Here is a 19,515-nt window from a genome sequence, read left to right as displayed (position 1 = left end):
GAAGGCAGATATCTGCTTAACCATCTGAGCCACCCAGGCACTCCAGGAAGGACATTTTAAAAAAATGAAAGGAAAGGAAAGAAAAGGAAACGAGTGGCAAAGGTAGAAAGATGGTGATTTATAAAATATAGCTAAACTGTGTTTTTCATTGTTGGCTACCCAGAAGAGCCAAGAGAACCAAGAGCTGCCAAAGTCTACTCTGGATATGGACATGTCAACTTGATTCTAGAAGTTTGTTGACCCAGAGGACTTACCCACAACTTTAATCTTGATGTTTGCATGTGCTTCCCCAGCTTCATTTTTCAGATTTATGTGGTAAACACCAGAGTCATCTCTTTCAGCGACATCAATGACCAGAGTACTGCTGTCAGGGTAAGATTCTGCTCTTATCCGGCCACTGCTCTCCGTAATAGCCTAAGAAGAAGCGAAACAAAATATGGCATGACCTATATGACAAGGACTACTCCAGAGTGTCTTAGAACTTAAGCTGGATGTGGTGCTAATGCCTAAAATACATGTTCTTAGTGTGATCCTCCACCAATCCTAAGGACAAAAGTATTAACATTCCATATTACACAGCAGAAAGCTGTGGGATTTGTCTCAAAAGCCCACTAACCATGAACTCACCAAAGAGGAAGTTGGAGGACTAAAAATATGACGGCAGAAGTGTTATTTTAGGAGAGGAGTCTCTTTGGACGTGAAATTAGAACACTTAAATTCATATCAGGAAATAATCATGATTTGCTTATTTCCTTATATGCCTTGAAAATTTAGAAATACTGAAAAGTGTTGAAGAAGACCACAATGCCGATTTTCTATACAAGTTGTTAAGTATTGATTTTTCCCTTCTAATAGGACATGAAAGAATGAACATCTAATTCCCAAAGTAAAGACAGGGTAGGTTGGGCCTTCCATTATATTCTCTTTCGTTTTTTTTCTCCTCCTCCTCCTCCTTCTCCCCCCCTTTCTTCCCCTTCACTTCTCTCCTTCTTTCTTTCTTAAACCAGAAATTTAAAACAGCATTCCAATGTTCTGATTCTTAGGTCATATCTCTTACATGACAACGAACAGCCAGTATACAATGAGAAAAAACAGAGAAGGTCAAGGTAATATAGAAACTGGGTAATTTTCTTTTTTTTTTTTTTTTTTCCTGGGTAATTTTCTAATAACTATTAAATTAACTCTTTACTCTTTTGGGTCTGGATTAGGACTCATACATTTTCAATAACAAAAGATTGTGACAACAATAAGAATACCTGTGATAGTTTATAGTTTTCATAATTCTTCTGTTTTATAATTGAACAAAATTTCCTCAGATTAGCTAAATTCTAATCTTAAGATTATAAAAGATGTTCTGCTTTCTTTTTAATGTGAAGAGAAAAATATTTATTTAGGGTAGTATTATATTATTTTCTTTAGTTTTCTATATTTTGTTTGCTTATCTATTGTGCTGTCATTTACACAGAGTAAAATTCACACTTTTTAGACATAGAGTTCTATGAATTTTGACAAATTTGTGTGATTATGTAACCACCACCACAATCAAGATACAGACCATTTCTGTGACCCCCAACAGTATCCCCATGTTCCTTCACAGTCAACTCACTCACTCCACACTTTGGTCCTGGAAACCACCAACCTGTTAGTTGTCTCTCTAGTTTTCCTTTTTCTAGAATGTCATATAAAGGACTCAACCTGTACGTAGCCTTTTGGATCTATCCTCTTTCACTTAGCATGATGCTCTTCAGATTCATCCATGTTACTGCATGTATTACTAGTACCGTCCTTTTCACTGTTGAATAGTAACCTATTCTATAGTCCATGTGCAGTTGGTTTATGCAAGTACAAACTATATGTTTGTACAATTGGACTTCTGGGTTGTTTCCAAGTTTTGACAATTATAAATAAATTGTTCTAAACATTCATGTACAAGTTTTTGTGCAGACGTATGTCTTCATTTCTCTAGGGTAAATACCGAGGAATTTCATTGTAGAGTTGTATGGTAAGTGCATGTTTACCTTTATAAAAAAGACTACCGGGCGCCTGGGTGGCTCAGTTGGTTGAGCGACTGCCTTCGGCTCAGGTCATGATCCTGGAGTCCTGGGATCGAGTCCTGCATCGGGCTCCCTGCTTGGCAGGGAGTCTGCTTCTCCCTCTGACCCTCCTCCCTCTCATGCTCTCTGTATCTCATTCTCTCTGTCTCAAATAAATAAATAAATAAATAAATCTTAAAAAAAAAAACAAAAAACTACCAAACTGTTTCCAAAGTCAATGTACTATTTTGCATTCCCATCAGTGATGTATGAGTCTTTAGTGGTTCCATATCCTTATAAGCATTTGGTATTGCCAGTTTTTAGAAATATTTTTGTTGTTGCTGTTCAGCTTCTTTCATTCAGCATAATTATTCATCTAAGTTGTTGCATATATCAATAATCCATTCCTTTTTATTGCTAGTAGCATTCCATTGTGTGAATATCCTATAATTTGCTTATCTATTCACCTATTGATGGACATTTGTGTTGTTTGCAGTTTCTGGATATTATAAATAAGGCTCCTGGGGCTCCTGGGGCTCCTGGGTGGCTAGTTGGTTAAGCATCTGCCTTCGGCTCAGGTCATGATCCCGGGGTCCTGGGATCGAGCCCCGTGTTGGGCTCCCTGCTGAGCAGGGAGCCTGTTTCTTCCTTCTCCCTCTCCCTCTGCTGCTTCCCCTGCTTGTACTCACTTGCTCTCTCTCTCTCACTGTCAAATAAATAAATAAAATCTTTAAAAAAAGTTATAAATAAGGCTACTGTGAAGATTTGTGACAGTAGATTTTTTGTAGGTTACATTGAATTTTCTACATCTACGATTATGTCATCTATAATAACAAAAAGTACAGTTTTATTTTTTCCTTTCCGATATAGATATCCATTATTTCTTTTTCTTGCCTGATTGCCCTGGCTAGAACCTCTAGTACAATGTTGAATAGAAGTGGTGAGGATGGTGGGCACCTGGGTGGCTCATTCCATTAAGTGGCTGCCTTTGGCTCAGGTCATGATCACAGGGTCCTGGGATTGAGTGCCCCCTCCCCGTGTCGAGGGTGGGGTGCTGCTTCTCCCTCTCCCCTTCTTGTGCTCTCTTGCACGCGTGCTCTCTTTCTCTCAAATAAAGAAGATCTTAAAAAAAAAAGTTGTGAGAATGGACATCTCTCTTTTGCTCCTGATCTGAGAGGGGAAAGCATTCAGTCTTTTGCCATTAAGTATAATGATCATTGTAGGATCTTCACAGATTTTGTTTTTCATGTTGAGGAAGTTCCTTTTACTTCCTAGTTTTCTGAGAGATATTTATTAGGAATGGATGTTGGGTTTTGTCAAATGTTTTTCTGTCTTTTGAGATGATCATGCTTATTTTTTCCTGGTTTGTTAATATGGTGAATTTTATTAATTGATTTTCTTTTTTTTAAAAAAGATTTTATATATTTGTCAGAGAGAGAGAGAGAGAGCACCAGCAGAGGGGCTGGCTGGCAGAGGTAGAAGCAGGCTCCCTGCTGAACAAGGAGCCTGATGCAGGACTTGATCCCAGGACCCTTGATGATGACCTGAGCTGAAGGTGGACACTTAACTGAGCCACCCAGGCATCCCTATATTAATTGATTTTCAAATGGGAAACCAACCTTTGCATTCCTGGATAAAACCCAGTTGGTCATAATGTATTATTCCTTTTATATATTGTTGGATTTGATTTGCTAAATTCTGTTTAGAATTTTTCATCTATGTTTATGAGTGATATTGGTTTATAGTCTCTTCTAATGTCTTTTCCTGGTTTTGCGATAAGGGAATAACTGAGCTTCAAAAATGAGTTGGGAAATATTCCTATTCTCTTTTCAGTTTTCTGAAAGAGTTTGTGTAAAATTGGTATTTCTTTTTCTTAAATCTTTGATAGAATTCTCCAATAAAGCCGTCTTGGCCTGGAATTTTCTTTCTGAAAGGTTTTTAACTACAAATTTCATTTCTTTAATTGATATGGGGCTATTTAGTACTGATTTAGTAGCATTATGCAAATTCTGATATGTGGTGTGCTCATAAATATTTTCGAATTTCCTTTGTGGTTTCTTTTTTTGATCCATGATATATTCCGAAAAATGTGTTTCCAAATATTTGAAAATTTTCTAGAAATCTTTGTTATTGATTTCTAATTCATTCCATTGTGATCAGAGAACATACTTTGCATGACTTAAATCCTTTACATTTATTGAGACTTACGGCCTATCTTGGAAATTTTCCATATGTAATTTTAAAATAATACCCATTCTGCATGTGTCACTTGAGTATTCTATAAATGCTAATTAAATCACGGAATGTTCAAATCTGGAATATCCTTACTGATGGTCTGTCTTCTTCTTCTTCTTCTTCTTTTTTTAAAGATTTTATTTATTTATTTGACACACAGAAAGAGAGAGCACAAGCAGGGAAAGCAGCAGGCAGAGGGAGAGGGAGAAGCAGGCTCCCTGCCTAGCAGGGAGCCCAATGTGGAGCTCAATCCCAGGGTCCTGGGATCGTGACCTGAGCCGAAGGCAGACGCTTAACCAACTGAGCCACCCAGGTGCCCCTCTTTTCCTCTTCTATCAACTACTGAGAGAAGGGTACTGAAATCTCTAATTTATCTATTTTTCTTTGCAATTCTATTATCTTGCTATTTGTTTTCTACTTGTCTCATCTCTTCTTTATGCCTCTTTTCCTGCCTTCTTTTACATTAATTAAATATTTTTTGTGATTTCATATTATGTCCTTTGTTGGCTTATTAGCTATAACTTTTTATTATTTTAGTGGTTCCTTTAGGGCTTATAGTACACATCTTTAACTTTTCAGCCTGCCATCACGTGATATTACAATAGCACACCTCCCTTTCGACCCTCCTAGTTCTTACCTTCCATTTCTTCCCTTTTGACCTTATGTTTCTATTGTCATAAATTTTACTTACACTTTTGTTACAAACACCACAGTGCATGGTTATTATTTTTGTTTAAACAGTTAATTATCTTTTTAAGAGATTTAAATAATAAGAAAAAACTCTTATGTTTATCCATGTAATTATAATTTCTGATGCTCTTTGTTCCTCTGTGAAAATGTTCCGTCTGGCATCATTTTCCTTCTGACTTAAGGACTTCTTTTAGCATTCCTTGTAGTGCAGGTCTACCAGTGATGATTTCTTTCAGCTTTTATATATCTGAAAATAATTTTATTTTGCCTTCATTTCTGAAAATTATTTTTTACTTAGTTAGAATTCTAGGTTGATTTTTTTTTAGAATTTGTAGAATTTTTTAGAATTCATAGAAATCGAGGTTGACAGTTATTCCTTAAAGATGTTCCTTCACTGTTTTCTCACTTGCCTTGCTTCTAGAGAGATCTGCTATCACTCTTGTCTTTGTTTCTGTATATTTAATGTGACTTTTTTCTCTGTCTGCTTAAAAATCTTTTTTTCAAAAGATTTTATTTATTTATTTGAGAGAGAGAGAGCGAGAGAGAGATTGAGAGAACAAGTGGCGGGGAGGGGCAGGGGGCGAAGCAGACTCCCTGCGGAGCAGAGAGGGCTACATGGGACTTGATCCCCAGACCCCAGGATTATGACCTGAGCCAAAGGCAGATGCTTAACCGACTGAGCCACCCAGGCATCCAAAAATCTTTTTTTCTTAATCACAGGTTTTGAACAATTTGATTATAATGGGTCTTGGTGTGGTTTTATTAATGTTCCTTGTGCTTAGATTTTATTGAGCTTCTTGTATCTGAAATTTTATTTTTTATAAAATTTGGAAAAATTTTGACCCTTATTTCTTTACATACTCTTCTGTCCTCTTTGGGGACTCCAAATATACATATATTTTACTGGTGAAGTTGTCCCAAAGCTCAATGATGTCCTTTTTTTTTTCTCCAGAAAACAGAAACTCATTTTTTTGGTTAATAAATTATTTATTTATTTATTTTTTAAAGAGAGAGAGAGTGGGGTTGAGGGGCAGAGGGAGAAAGAGAATCTTAAGCAGGCTCCATGTCCAGAATGGAGCCTAACACGGGGCTCAATCTCACAACCCTGAGATCATGAACTGAGCTGAAATCAAGAGTTGGATGCTTAACTGACTGAGCCACCCAGGTGCCCTAAAAAATTATTTTTTGGAGCAGATTTAGACTCACTGGAAAATTGAATGGAAAGTACAGAGAGTTCTCATACATACCCTTTCCCCACACATGCACAACCTCCTCCACAACTGACATCCCACATCAGAGTGGTATATTTGTTACAGCTGATGAACCTACATTGATACATCATTATCCCTTCAAAGCCTACATTTACATTAGGGTTCACTCTTGCATAATACATTCTGTGGGTTTTGCTAAATCTATAACGACAGGTGTCCATAATTATAATATCATATGGAATAGTTTTACTGCCCATAATACATTTTATATAGGGAGCCACAGAGTGACACTTGAGCTTGTACTACTCTACCACTCCAACCTTACTATTGTTCTCCTCCTCATTCACTCTGACCCAGCCATACTGGCTTTTTTTTCAACTCCTTCAACACATCAAGCTCATTTTCTCCTCTCATCTTGTCCTTTGCACTTGCATTGACTTTACCTGGAAATCTTTTTTCTTTAATCTTCATATAATGGTTTCCTTGTATTTTTTTTTTATTTGAGACAGAGAGAATGAGAGACAGAGAACATGAGAGGGAGGAGGGTCAGAGGGAGAAGCAGACTCCCTGCCGAGCAGGGAGCCCGATGCGGGACTTGATCCCGGGACTCCAGGATCATGACCTGAGCCGAAGGCAGTCGCTTAACCAACTGAGCCACCCAGCCGCCCTTTAAAGATTTTATTTATTTTTTAGAGAGCGAGCGAGAGAGAAACAGCATGAGAGGGGCGAGGGTCAGAGGGAGAAGCAGGCTCCCCGCTGAGCCGGGAGCCCGATGTGGGACTCCATCCCAGGACTCTGGGATCATGACCTGAGCCGAAAGCAGACACTTAACCACCTGAGCCACCCAGGCGCCCGGTTTCCTTGTATTTCATAGAGACTCTTGTTATTTACCTCCCAATCACGTGCTAATCATATTACCCTGTTTTTAAAAAATCTTCATAGCACTTATTACTATCCAAAGTGATTTTGCTCATTTATTTATTTAATAATTTATTGTCTATTTCTCTTCCACCTCATTCTCTGAACCTATTAGAATGAAAAATGGGCCACACGCAGAAGAATGAACCTGGACCATTTCCTTACACCATACACAAAAATAGACTCAAAATGGATGAAAGACCTAAATGTGAGACAGGAATCCATCAAAATCCTAGAGAAGAACACAGGCAGCAACCTCTTCCTCCTCGGCCTCAACAACTTCTTGCTAGACCCATCTTCAAAGCAAGGGAAACAAAGGCAAAAATGAACTACTGGGACTTAATCAAGATAAAAAGCTTCTGCACAGCAAAAGGAAACAGTCAACAAAACCAAAAGACTACCCTGACAGAATGGGAGAAGATATTTGCAAATGACATATCAGATAAAGGGCTAGTATCCAAAATCTATAAAGCTTATCAAACTTGGCACCCAAAGAACAAGTAATCCAATTAAGAAACAGGCAGAAGACATGAACAGACATTTCTCCAAAGAAGACAAATGGCCAAGAGACACATGAAATATGCTCAATATCACTTGGCATCAGGGAAATACAAAACAAAACCACAATGAGATACCATCTCACAATGGTCAGAACAGCTAAAATTAACAAGATTTTGGCGAGGATGTGGAGAAAGGGGAACCCTCTTACACTGTTGGTGGGAATGAAAGCTGGTGCAGCCACTCTGGAAAACAATATGGAGGTTCCTCAAAAAGTAGAAAATAGAGTTACCCAAAACCCAGCAATTGTACTTCTAGGTATTTATCTTAAAGATACAAATGTAGTGATCCGAAGGGGCACCTGCACCCCAATGATTATAGCAGCAATGTCCACAAGAGCCAAACTATGGAAAAAGCCCAGATCCAACAGATAAATGGATAAAGAAGATGTGGAATACTACTCAGCTATCAAAAAAATGAAATCTTGCCATTTGCAATGACATGGATGGAACTAGAGGGTATTATGCTAAGTGAAATAAGTCAATCAGAGAAAGACAATTATCATATGATCTCACTAATATGTGGAATTTAATAAATAAAACAGAGGATCATAGAGGAAGAGAGGAAAAGATAAAACAAGACAAAATCAGAGAGGGGGACAAACCATAAGATACTCTTAATCATAGGAAATAAACTGAGGGTTGCTGGAAGGAGATGGGTGGGGGATGGGGTAACTGGGTGATGGACATTGGGGGGCACATGATATAATGAGCACTGGGTATCATATAAGACTGAAATACCTCTGAAACTAATAATACATTATTAGTTAATTAATTGAATTTAAATTTAAAAAAGAATTAAAAGAAAGAGTGAAAAACGGGATCTTGTTTACTGTACATAAAAACTTGCCTGGTGAAAAAACAAACAGCAACACACACACACGCACACACACACACACACACTTGCCTGGTCACATAGTAGTTAGGAATATGAAAAGTAAATGAATGATGATTATATTTGCCTGAAAATCAGTAATCTTTCTTAATAAAAGGAATTATATCTACACTGAACCCCTGTACATATATTTGCTTTCTTTTTTTATCTGACTAATGGAAGGCAGGAAGTGGGATGGGCAGTGTGTGTGTGTGTAAGTAAAATAAACCTTATCTGCTCGGCTCCAAATGGCTTTGGGAGGTGGCTCTCCAGTGACGGGAATCTCAAGACGAAGCTTGCTTCCTGCAATTACTGTCACTGTATTGTCAGCATCAAGACCATCCAGGATGATCTTAGGAGGATCTAGAATATTAAACATGGCCTTTGTTATCAGACAATCATTTCCATGTGAATATCTGGGCTAGTATTTTGCTAGTGCTAAATATTGGTAGTAACCAACATTTTATCTGGCCAAAAAGAATATAGGAGAAGTCAAAGTAGTTGGTGCCTGGCACCTTGCAAAACAACTTCACTATAAGACTTCTTAATAATCAACTATTATGATTAATGACATACCAATTCATGTGCTTTTTCTTTAAATATCACAGTTTTGAATGTGTTATATTTCCAAGATAAGCAAACAACAACAACAACAAAGCAAGAGCACAAAACTCTGCAATGATTCATCTACTCACCAATAACATGAACTTTGGCAGGCAAAGTAATAGAGTAAGCATCTGGTGCAAATACATAATCACCTTCATCCTCAACGACAGCATTGGCTATCACTAACTTGTGGATTCTAAGGAAACAAGAAAAACATGTCTAAGAATTTACAAAGATTTAGATTGTTTATGGCCCAAGTGAAGAAACACCCGGCCTTTATCTGATTAACTTATTTAGTGCCAGCTGGAGAGAAAGACAGATCAGGAAACAGAAAGAATATGAATGTGAAGGCTTAATTATCCTATTTATTGACCTACACTAAATATTCATTTTGGAGTATATGGAATTATCTGTTCAAATACAGCTTGCTTATTATGCATGCAAGAGTCTATTATTCCTTTCTCATCATATAGCTTTAAAAAAAACCTAAAATATAACATCTCACTAGTGCCATACTTTAAGATTTAAGAAATTACCAAGAATAATCTTGACTTTGGCTTTATATGCCAAATCTAAAAGCAGTAGTTCTTAACTTTGTGGGGGTCAGTGAATATCTGATAGACACCATGGATCCTCTCTCTAGAGAAAAGTGTGTATTTTTCTATACACAGAACTTGCTTACAGCTTCAGAGATTTATGGGGCCCCCTGAAGTTCATTCATGATCTCCTAGGATCCACAGATCCAAGGTTAAGAACTCTTGCCTTAGATCTTTGCTAGATTCTAAGGTATTATGTCCACCCAAAAAATTGTGGGAGGTCACATGACACATATTAGTTAGGGACTGTTAAACCATTTTGATTCATTCCTTAACTAGGATTCAATATCAGTCCTTTAACCTCATGTTTAGATGGAAAGAATCAGTTGATGGCTTTTGAATAGACAAAGTACCATGCCATGAGGTACAGATAAAGGATCACTGGTAGGACAGGATTTAGAACAGAGAAATCCTATGTTCTTGCTATTTGGAAGCAAAGAACCAGACACAGATCCTCTCTTTATGACTACTCTCCAACACTCCTCACCAAATATGTAATTTAGGAAGTGGAGAAAGTGGATATGGGGACCAGCCCTCCCTTATGGGCCACCTAACTTGCTTACCTTCCCTTGTGAACAATCTTTAGATGGTCACTTTCCTGAATAGGTAGGCCATTTTTAGTCCATTTTCCTGATAGGTTTTCAGAGATTTCACACTTCAAGTAGATTTCTTTTCCAAGATGTACAATTTGATCAGTCAGAGGTGTCAAAATCTTCAGAGGTTTCACTAGAGAAAAATAAATAATTATAGGTGCCAAACTCAAACTCCAGACAGGCCAAGATGGTATCTTGTTTTGAAAATGAGAATTTGTTCCAGTGCAATTGATATGTTGGGGACAACTGGAACATAACACAGATTTTGTGTTTGATGATGCATAGTTTTATTCATGAAAAAGAGAAAATGGCACCCAGCTGACTGAGCCAGGTAGGACTGCACAAAATGCACACACACACATGCACGCACACACACACATCAAACATCTACCAGCTACCTGAATTCACCCACGTGGTATGAGCCACACTCATGCACATCTAAGATTACCACTGTCCATTCAATTTCAAATAACCTTTTTCTATCACTTCACGGTGGCTCACTAGCTGCAACACTTCCCACACCACTTACACAAGCAAATTCCAGGTCTCATTTAACATAAAGTGCCATATTTATTAACTATTTGACCTGTGTAAAACTGTGATAGTGGTTCTTTTTTATTAGGTTCTTATTGTTTTTTTTAATGTGTGGCTGACAGAATTTTTGAGTGTTGTGCCCATAACCTCACTTTCCCCATTAATCTTGTGGTTTTATTGCTTGACTTTGTATAGCACAGTGATTTTAGAAATGCATATATTGCATTATAGCAGAACTGACTGTAATTGCTTTAAATGAATACAAATATAAAGTAAGGATCTGCCTATGGTTGAAACACTTTTTTGATATTAAACTAAAATGGCCGCAGTTCTGTGAAGCATAAGGAGTGTAACTAAGATAACCTCTGAATAATTCAGTGATCCTATGGATCACAATTGGACTAAGAAAGAAGTAAGGGAGCAAGACTTCTGCTCTGCATGTATTACCAAACTTCCTGTGAGATTTGCTATTTTAATTTTCATGGCTAACTGGAAGAGACAGACTCTGCTGTTGAGGACTGACTACTATTCAGGGGGCATTTGGAGAAGTACATAAATTCTCTTATGCCTCTGGATCCTGGTAGCAAATGAATTCTTACAATGTCCTCATTTGAGCCTCCTTGGTTTGACCAACTTCCTTCACACTCCAAATGTAATTGCAGAATGTTGAATGTTTATTTAATGAACAGATAGCAAATTCACCCCTGGGTTATGCAAACATCAGGATTTTATATCCTATCTAAGTATTTACCATCTATTTATGTGGCTGTGGGATTAAAGTATTTCTTGACTATTTGGATAACTTCTCTGACAGGTGATTTTTATACTCCCCAATACTGTGTTTTACTATTAAATTGAGTAGTCGGTTTCTATCTCAGAGACCCTGACTGATACGACATAGACACTTAGTTAGAATGGAAACCAATTTTACATATTTAAAAATGCCACAAGTAGAAATCAAATAGATTGAAACTAAAACTGAATTAACAAATGCAACATCAATAGTTAGCCAACTTGGAAGACACCCAAGGAAATCTTACTTACAGTCGACATTAAGCTTAGCAGACGACTGTCCTCCCGTTGTCATTACAGAATATTCGGCACCATCAGCCTTCGTTGCTTCATCTATGATCAAAATATGTTTTTTGCCCTCAATTTTAATTCGGTATCTTGATTTTGGACCAGGGATAATCTCTTCACCATTCTTAAACCTGAGTTAAAATAGATTATAAAATAGATTATAAAAAGAGTTTTATAAAAGACCCTTCAGAAGATGGACATTATTGGTCTTGTTTTTTTGTTATATCCTGGAATCTAGGAACTATTTGTTGAATTAAAGAACATATGGATCATAATATCAAATGGATTAGTAATGTAACAAGTATTGTCTGAAAAATTACATAAGAAGAACACATAAGCCCCTTCTTCCCATTCAAGATCAATCCGATGAAGATGCTAAGAGCGGATATTACCTCTTGACCCACACTAGTAAGAATAGCATCATTTAATATGTTCTAAAGTTAGCTATGATTCTAGATTAGAATGAACATTCTACTCTGTACCAATTACCACAGATATATGCTGTGTAATTTACTATACTTCTCAACAAAGCATTTCATTTTAGGATTCTGAATCTCTTAGCTTTAATTTTGAGGTTACTCACATAGAACTTGAGAAAACACTCCCTATCCAGGCCAAAAAAAAAAAAAAGCTTTTATTTTTTAAAGTAATTGGTGATTCTTAGTCTAAAATATTTTCCTGTGGTACTATAACAATAAGGTAACTGGGGATTAAATGAAAAATATATATGTAAGTAAGTTGCCAGCGTGGCATAGTGAGAGTAAGCAGGTGTAGAAGTTAAGAACATCCACAGGATTTGGAGTCTAACAGACCTGGGCAACTGTAGGTCACCCATTTCTTAGTAAGTGCCTACTTCCCTACATTTACCAATTTAGATTTCTGGGTTGATTTCTAGTTTCATAGGTGAAAAAACCCCCAGTATCTTCACAGTTTTAGTTACCATTTCTACTAACATGAACAAGGTTGCTATTCTTTTTTAATATGTGTAAAAGCCATTTCCTGTTCTCCAATCTATGAAGGCACATTTTTTTTAATCTATTAAAAATGGACAGACCTCAGGAAAGCTATTTACCATTTCACATTGGCATCGTCTTCAGACACTTCACATTCTAATTGCACTCTTTCCCCACAGTAAGCATTCGTATCTTCCAGCTGTTTGGTTACTATAACTGGAGGCTCTAGTGTGAAAAAAGGGAGAATCAGAATCATTAAATGTCCAAAACCTGCTCACGACCACAGATTTGTTCACAGACAAAAGACCAACAGCAAGGAGGTATTATCTACCATAGGGCTATGGTTAGATGGTGGTAGATAGTAGGTGGGTTTTTTTACACCTTTTTTGGCAAAATAGATAGCTAGTAACCTTGTGTAGGTTTTCCCAATTTTCTCAGAACTCTTCAAATCAAATAAATTACTGTTCTGGAGAGCAGACAAAACATGTATCAATATCCTTCTTTTGGCAAATGAGAAACCATGTAGTATACTTTTCTGATGAAGGAGAATCTGTAACAGTATGATTCTTTGATTCTGGTTCTAGACGGATGATAAAGATTGCAGAGCTGTCTGTATTCAGAGGGCTCATGGACACCCTCTGGCTCTTTCATAATGTTTTAGTCAATGATCATCTTCAGCACCCTCAGTGTGAACCATTGATACCCTTTTATTAATGAAGCTGGTTTCAAGAGAAATCTATGATCAGCTGAATATGTGAAATGAGGACTATCCAGTAGAGTTTGTTGGGTTTCAGAAACTATAACCAGAATAATTATATACTGCTTGCTTGAGTCAAAAGCATGTGGCATTTTGACTCACCTGGTTTTTTTCTCCCCTCAGCTTTTCTAGTCTTCAACAAACTTGATGATTAATTAGGATATACAATAACTGCCAGTGTAGAGGAGCACCCATGCAGAGCCAATCTAACATCCAGGCTAACTCATTTCTAGAGGTACTATTACCTCTGCTCTAGAGCTCAAGAGCTCAACCTGTCATGTTCATTTTATTACCCCTGGGAGGAAGAGTGCTCAAGGCTATTGAAGACTACAGTAAGAGATTTCACCTTACCTCTCACAAAGAGCTCGGTGGAACATTTCTCATCACCAGCTGTCACATAATACTCTGAATCATCCGTCAGCCCACAATTATTGATAAACATGATTCTTTCACATCCTTTATGTTCAAAGATGTATCTGTTTTAAATAGGAGGGAGATAGCAGTCTGTGAACTTGATTTTATTCTTTGCTTTATTACCAGCATATCTGGCTTATAATTCAGTAATGTTTGAAAGTCAGGGATATCATTTTTTTTTTAAAGATTTTTTTTTTTTTGAGACAGAGAGAACGAGAGAGAGAGAGCACATGAGAGGGGGGAGGGTCAGAGGGAGAAGCAGTTTCCCTGCTGAGCAGGGAGCCCGATGCGGGACTCGATCCAGGGACTCCAGGATCATGACCTGAGCCGAAGGCAGTCGCTCAACCAACTGAGCCACCCAGGCGCCCCAGGGATATCATTTTGATCTGCAATTTATGTAGCACACCTTATGTAGTTTACTTAACACAAAACATGAGGCCAATTGTTATCTTTCTAAGGCATAATGTAATACATATGCATATTTACACATAATATGTAATTTCTGTATTTTTATAGAAGGTTTTCATTTCATCTATAAATTAGTACTCATATATTTGCTATTTAATTTTTTAACCCATTGTTGGGAAATGGGGTTGGCTGAGATTGTCAGAGAGATTTAGAACTCTGTACATTTTTTTAAATGACCAGTTCATCTAGTTTATAGGTAGACAGAGACTCAGACTTACTCATTGATTCATTGATTCCACTCATTGCCTAGTGCAGTGTCACAACAGATTTTGTTAGGTGAATAAGTGATTATACGGTTTAAGCAATAATATGAACTTAATCACTAATATAGGCAGTAATTTTATAGAATGTGATGGTCTTTTAAATGAGCTTAAGAACTAGTGTTATCGTATCACAGTAACCACCTACTAAAAAAGAACTTGAGCATTTGGACACAAAAAACTAAAAGCCAGGAATATCACAAAATTTAATTGTCTGTGATCTGGATTATGGATGAGTATATTAGGGCATTAAAACAGACTAATGAAAAGAATTCTCATTTGGAAAATTCTCAAATTGAAGACTTTGAGAATAAAGCATTACACAACATTTTCTAGATAAAGATAACTGATGAAAATTGTTTTTGGTAAATTCAAGCCACTTTCAAGAGATTTTTATCAGACTAAACATTATCAGCACAAAGTCACTCTGTAGGCATGGCCCCATTAAGAAATTGGAAACCACATAATTGTACTCCAGAAGCGACAGATTTTCAGGATTAAATTCTTTTATAAATGTGCATGTGACTCCTGTTAACTTAAAAAAATATACTGGAGTTGAAAATCTCTCAGGCTGAGAAGGATCTCTGTAAAGTAGTTTCATAATAGACTAGTGATACCATCAGACATCAGGGATTAGTCTACTTCCTTCATTTGAGAGAGGGCCAAAACATAAAACACAGGCTTTAGATGCTCTTCCAGAAAAACAAAAGTTCTCTGATTATAAGATGTTATTTCCAGTTGGTATACCAAATATGTATTTCAAAATTTTATTTTAAAAATTGGGAGAAGTTTGACAATGCTCTGAAATAATCACATATGACCTATATTGACACAAAACTGGAACTGGAATCACTCAAAAATGGTTTGTATGGAATTAAAACATAAAACAAGGTTTTATTTATATAGCATTATAATTTTAATGGTTCCAAAATATATGAAAAGTTTTTACTCTCCCTCCATGTGATTTTGCATTAAAAAGATAATAACTAAAATGTATTTTTATTCACAGGAAATTGAGTCAAACTATTGTCAGATTTATATAGCTATCACTGATTATTTGCAAAGCCCACTTACTTTGTACCGGGTCGAATTTCTTGACCATTTTTATACCATTTCACCTCCAACTTTGGGTCTGCCAGTTCCACAGCAAACCTTACTCTGCCTCCTTTATCAACCTGATATGCAGGATCAAGAATTTTTGCAAAAGCTGGTAGAGAAAAAAAGCAAAAACTATGTCAATATGTGCATACATATGCTATGAACTTAGTCAATGTATGTATAAGAACCTAAAACTAAATGAAAAATTGAGACTTGAAGTAGAAACAAAATAGGAATCTTCCAAATTATCCTCTATATTTTAGAATTCTGTGTTGATTTATATATGATAAGATGCTTTAAAATTTGAAAAGGATCCACATGTTTTTGAAAGAAACATAAGAATTATTGAAGAACAAAGAAACTAAGGGTTGCTGGAGGGGAGGTGGGTGGGGAAATGGGGTAACTGGGTGATGGGCATTAAGGAGGGCATGTGATGTGATGAGCACTGGGTGTTATATGCAACGGATGAATTACTAAACTCTACATTTGAAACTAATGATGTACTATAGTTGGTTAATTGAATTTAAGTTTAAAAATGGAAAAAAGAAAAGAGAAAAGAATTATTGAAGAGCCTTTAAAAGTGACTGTCCTAATTCTTCAGGAAATTATAAAGCCTCCAAATGAAACTGAACTTGAAGAACATGCCTATTTTTCTAGTATGATTACTATCAGGATTATTGGCATTATCTTTGTACTTCTTGTATGTCACAGATAGTTTTTTATCACAGAGTTTATGAGATACATTCAATGACTCATAAGATTAAATTGAATGCCTTTGACTAATTGAAATAGTGGGTTTATCAAAGTTTTTGTACTGTGGAAACTTGCCCAAATAATGACACATTTAAAACACTCCTTACCTATATATGGTTAGGAACTCAGGATTTCAAAACATTTTAAATAACAGAGAACATAGTAGTTTAAAAAAAAATATTGTCTTTGAAAGGTCCTAAGCAGATGTTAACGTCTTTTCTTAATTTAATAATCTTTCCCTGATTTTAATTATAATACTCATTTAGACAGTTTGGAAAATACATACAAGTATGGAATGCCTCATGGAATTTTTATGCTTGCATTTCCATCATTCCAATTTTGTTATACTATTGCTTAAATAAGCTCACTTCTTCCTATTTTAACATGATAAACACTAACTTTAAAAAAGCTATCTATCAGGATGTCTGGGTGGCTCAGTCTGTTAAGGGTCTGCCTTCGGCACAGGTCATGATCCCAGGGTCCTGAAATTGAGCCCCGCATCCGGCTCCCTGCTCCGCAGGAAGCCTGCTTCTCCCTCTCCCACTCCCCTTGCTTATGTTCCCTCTCTCGCTGTGTCTCTCTCCGTCAAATAAATAAATAAAATCTTTTTTAAAAAAAGTTATCTATCATATACCTCAAGACATCAATTCAGAGCTAAGCGATAAGAATTAGACAGGCCAGTGCGGGGAAAAGAGATGTCAGCTTGGCATCCACATGTTTGTGACTCTACCATCTCAGACACCTCTCAAGAATAAAACTTCTAAAAGCTTTGAAGTTTGGAAATAGTGGGAATGGCTGAGTTTTGTAAACACAGCATAAACAAAGCACTTCTATATTTCTCTGGGTCCAATTGCTCAACAAGTTTACAGTGAGGTTTAGAAATAAAGGGCAGATTTTTTAAAAGAGGTGGTGAGAGACTTTAAATTCTATTTGGATACCCAGGTTGGGCGCCTAAATAAATAAATAAATAAATTCTATTTGGACCTTAACAAACAATAAACAATAATAGGATTGATAGGGTACCTTGATGTGTCACAAAACGGATAACTGATGATGACCAAGTACAGGAAATTTTGAAGAGCTTATGATCAATTTAAAATGTATTTTTTTAAATTTAAATTGCAACATCTCAAAGCATTTTTTTAAAACATATTTAAAACCACAACAAAATGCAGTCACTTCAGATCCCTATGCAGAACAGCATAGCTGTTTTACAAAATATTCTGATAACTGCACTGGGTGTGAGAAGTGAATTCCGCACTCCCCATTAAATGAATTATATGAAGAATATGATGGGTATGGTAAAACAAAGAAACATCGAATCTACTCTGCCTAAGCAAGAATCAAGAATTTGAGAGGGAGGGAGATGTGGAGGCTGGAGAAAGGGGCCACTGAGAAATTCCCAGTGACAGCGAAGGTATTTGATGTTCCATTACGTGTTCTATGTGTTACTTGCAAAGTAAATCTCCATTACCTTAAACCTTCACTAGCTGTCGACTACCCTCATAGCTACTGATGTGCAGAGCAGCGAACTACTCCTGAAGCCAAAGGTAAGGAAGAGAAGCTTAGCGCCTGCAAATTTCCATCCCGTCCATTCCCACCCCAAACCCAGCCAGAGATATGAAGATGTGGTCCGCAGAGGAGGCGGCCCCCGCAGCCGCGCCCCCCCCCCGGGGGGGGCTCACCTGCGCTCTTCTTCTCCACCCTCCGCATGCGCTTGAGCCGTTTGAGCATGCCACGCAGGTCGGTGATTCCGTACTGGAAGGCGATTTTCTCATACTCGTTGGGGTTCGCATTCCTCAGCAGCTCCCACACGTCTACCTCAGGTTCTTCCTCCTGCTGCTTCACCTCCCTAACCCGGGAAAACCATTTCCTAGTTTAGTAGCCGCCCACCGGCCCTTAAGGACAATGAAGGTCGGAGTATGGTACGGATTTCTCGGTTCAGTGTTAAAAGCCCTGTTTTTAAAGCCTGAGTACTTAAAAGCCCACAGTCTCAAGGAAACTTCCAGGCAGTTAAAGATCAGATGTCGCACTTATATTAGCACTCTCGTTTTCCTGGTTAAAAATAGAATATTAGGAAGAGAGAAAGATAACAGAAAATATTCTGAATATGTTTTTATTTATTTTCACTCAAAAGTTTAAAAAGATAAGGTGAGATTTTGAGGAATTTAAGATCGGTTGTCATCTAGGATATGGATACTGAAATAATTTCGAAAAGTGGGACGAGAATGAGAAGATTTAAATACTGGTTTATGAAAGAAAAACGATCTCTTTCTACCTTCATTATTGTTATATGAAGACAGTACGAATAAGTATTTCAAATCTTAGGGTTTTGCAAATAGCATTTTCCCTACCATATTAGTAAACGTGCACACCAATCATATTTTGCTGTTTTTTATGCAAAAATTTTTTTGAAACTGCAGTAGGTTTTTTTATTTTGTTTTAAATATGATTTTTGTTGCCACATTCACTTTTTAAAAGATTTTTTTTTTCTAAATTGGCAGGGGAAAAGGAAAATGAAGCAAAAAATTCGTTCATATTTCATCTTAAAGCACTATCTTGAACTTTTCTGAAAGCAGGTTGGGTATGAATTATAAAAATATAAATGTTAAACTGTAAAGCAAATGGCTAAGTTCCAATGAACAAGGGAAAAGTAACTTCTTAGTGTAATTATCAAAATTATGACCCCAAATTTTGATCACTGACTAAAGAACATACAGAAAATATAAAGAACATATAGGAATAGGAAAATATAAGATTTAAAATACACTTGTCTATCCTTATTTTAAAACTAATAAATGAAAGAAAAACTCAAGAATAAACAAACACTCTTTAGGGAAAGAGCCCTACTGTAAATGCAAAATGTAATTTAAATTGATTTCCTT

General features: G+C 36.7%; 1 protein-coding gene across 4 annotated transcripts in view; it reads right to left on the bottom strand.

Annotated features, from left to right (window-relative positions):
* MYBPC1 (myosin binding protein C1) overlaps nucleotides 1–19,515 on the bottom strand; it is a 75,840-nt gene that overhangs the window by 16,141 nt on the left and 40,184 nt on the right. For all 4 annotated transcript variants that reach the window (XM_081822289.1, XM_081822291.1, XM_081822290.1 and 1 more), the window contains 9 exons: nucleotides 18,316–18,482; nucleotides 15,854–15,986; nucleotides 13,989–14,113; nucleotides 13,000–13,105; nucleotides 11,892–12,058; nucleotides 10,284–10,446; nucleotides 9,214–9,320; nucleotides 8,748–8,881; nucleotides 255–414 (listed from right to left, as the gene is read on the bottom strand). In XM_081822289.1, coding sequence (XP_081678415.1) covers nucleotides 255–414; nucleotides 8,748–8,881; nucleotides 9,214–9,320; nucleotides 10,284–10,446; nucleotides 11,892–12,058; nucleotides 13,000–13,105; nucleotides 13,989–14,113; nucleotides 15,854–15,986; nucleotides 18,316–18,482 — 1,262 coding nt within the window. The remainder of the gene's footprint in view (nucleotides 1–254; nucleotides 415–8,747; nucleotides 8,882–9,213; nucleotides 9,321–10,283; nucleotides 10,447–11,891; nucleotides 12,059–12,999; nucleotides 13,106–13,988; nucleotides 14,114–15,853; nucleotides 15,987–18,315; nucleotides 18,483–19,515) is intronic.

This window comes from Leptonychotes weddellii, chromosome 5 (assembly GCF_054177405.1).
Source record: "Leptonychotes weddellii isolate Sample4059 chromosome 5, ASM5417740v2, whole genome shotgun sequence".
Classification (NCBI taxonomy): domain Eukaryota; kingdom Metazoa; phylum Chordata; class Mammalia; order Carnivora; family Phocidae; genus Leptonychotes; species Leptonychotes weddellii.
The sequence above is the reverse complement of the archived record's forward strand: the minus strand, read 5'-3'. Positions and strand labels throughout refer to the sequence as shown.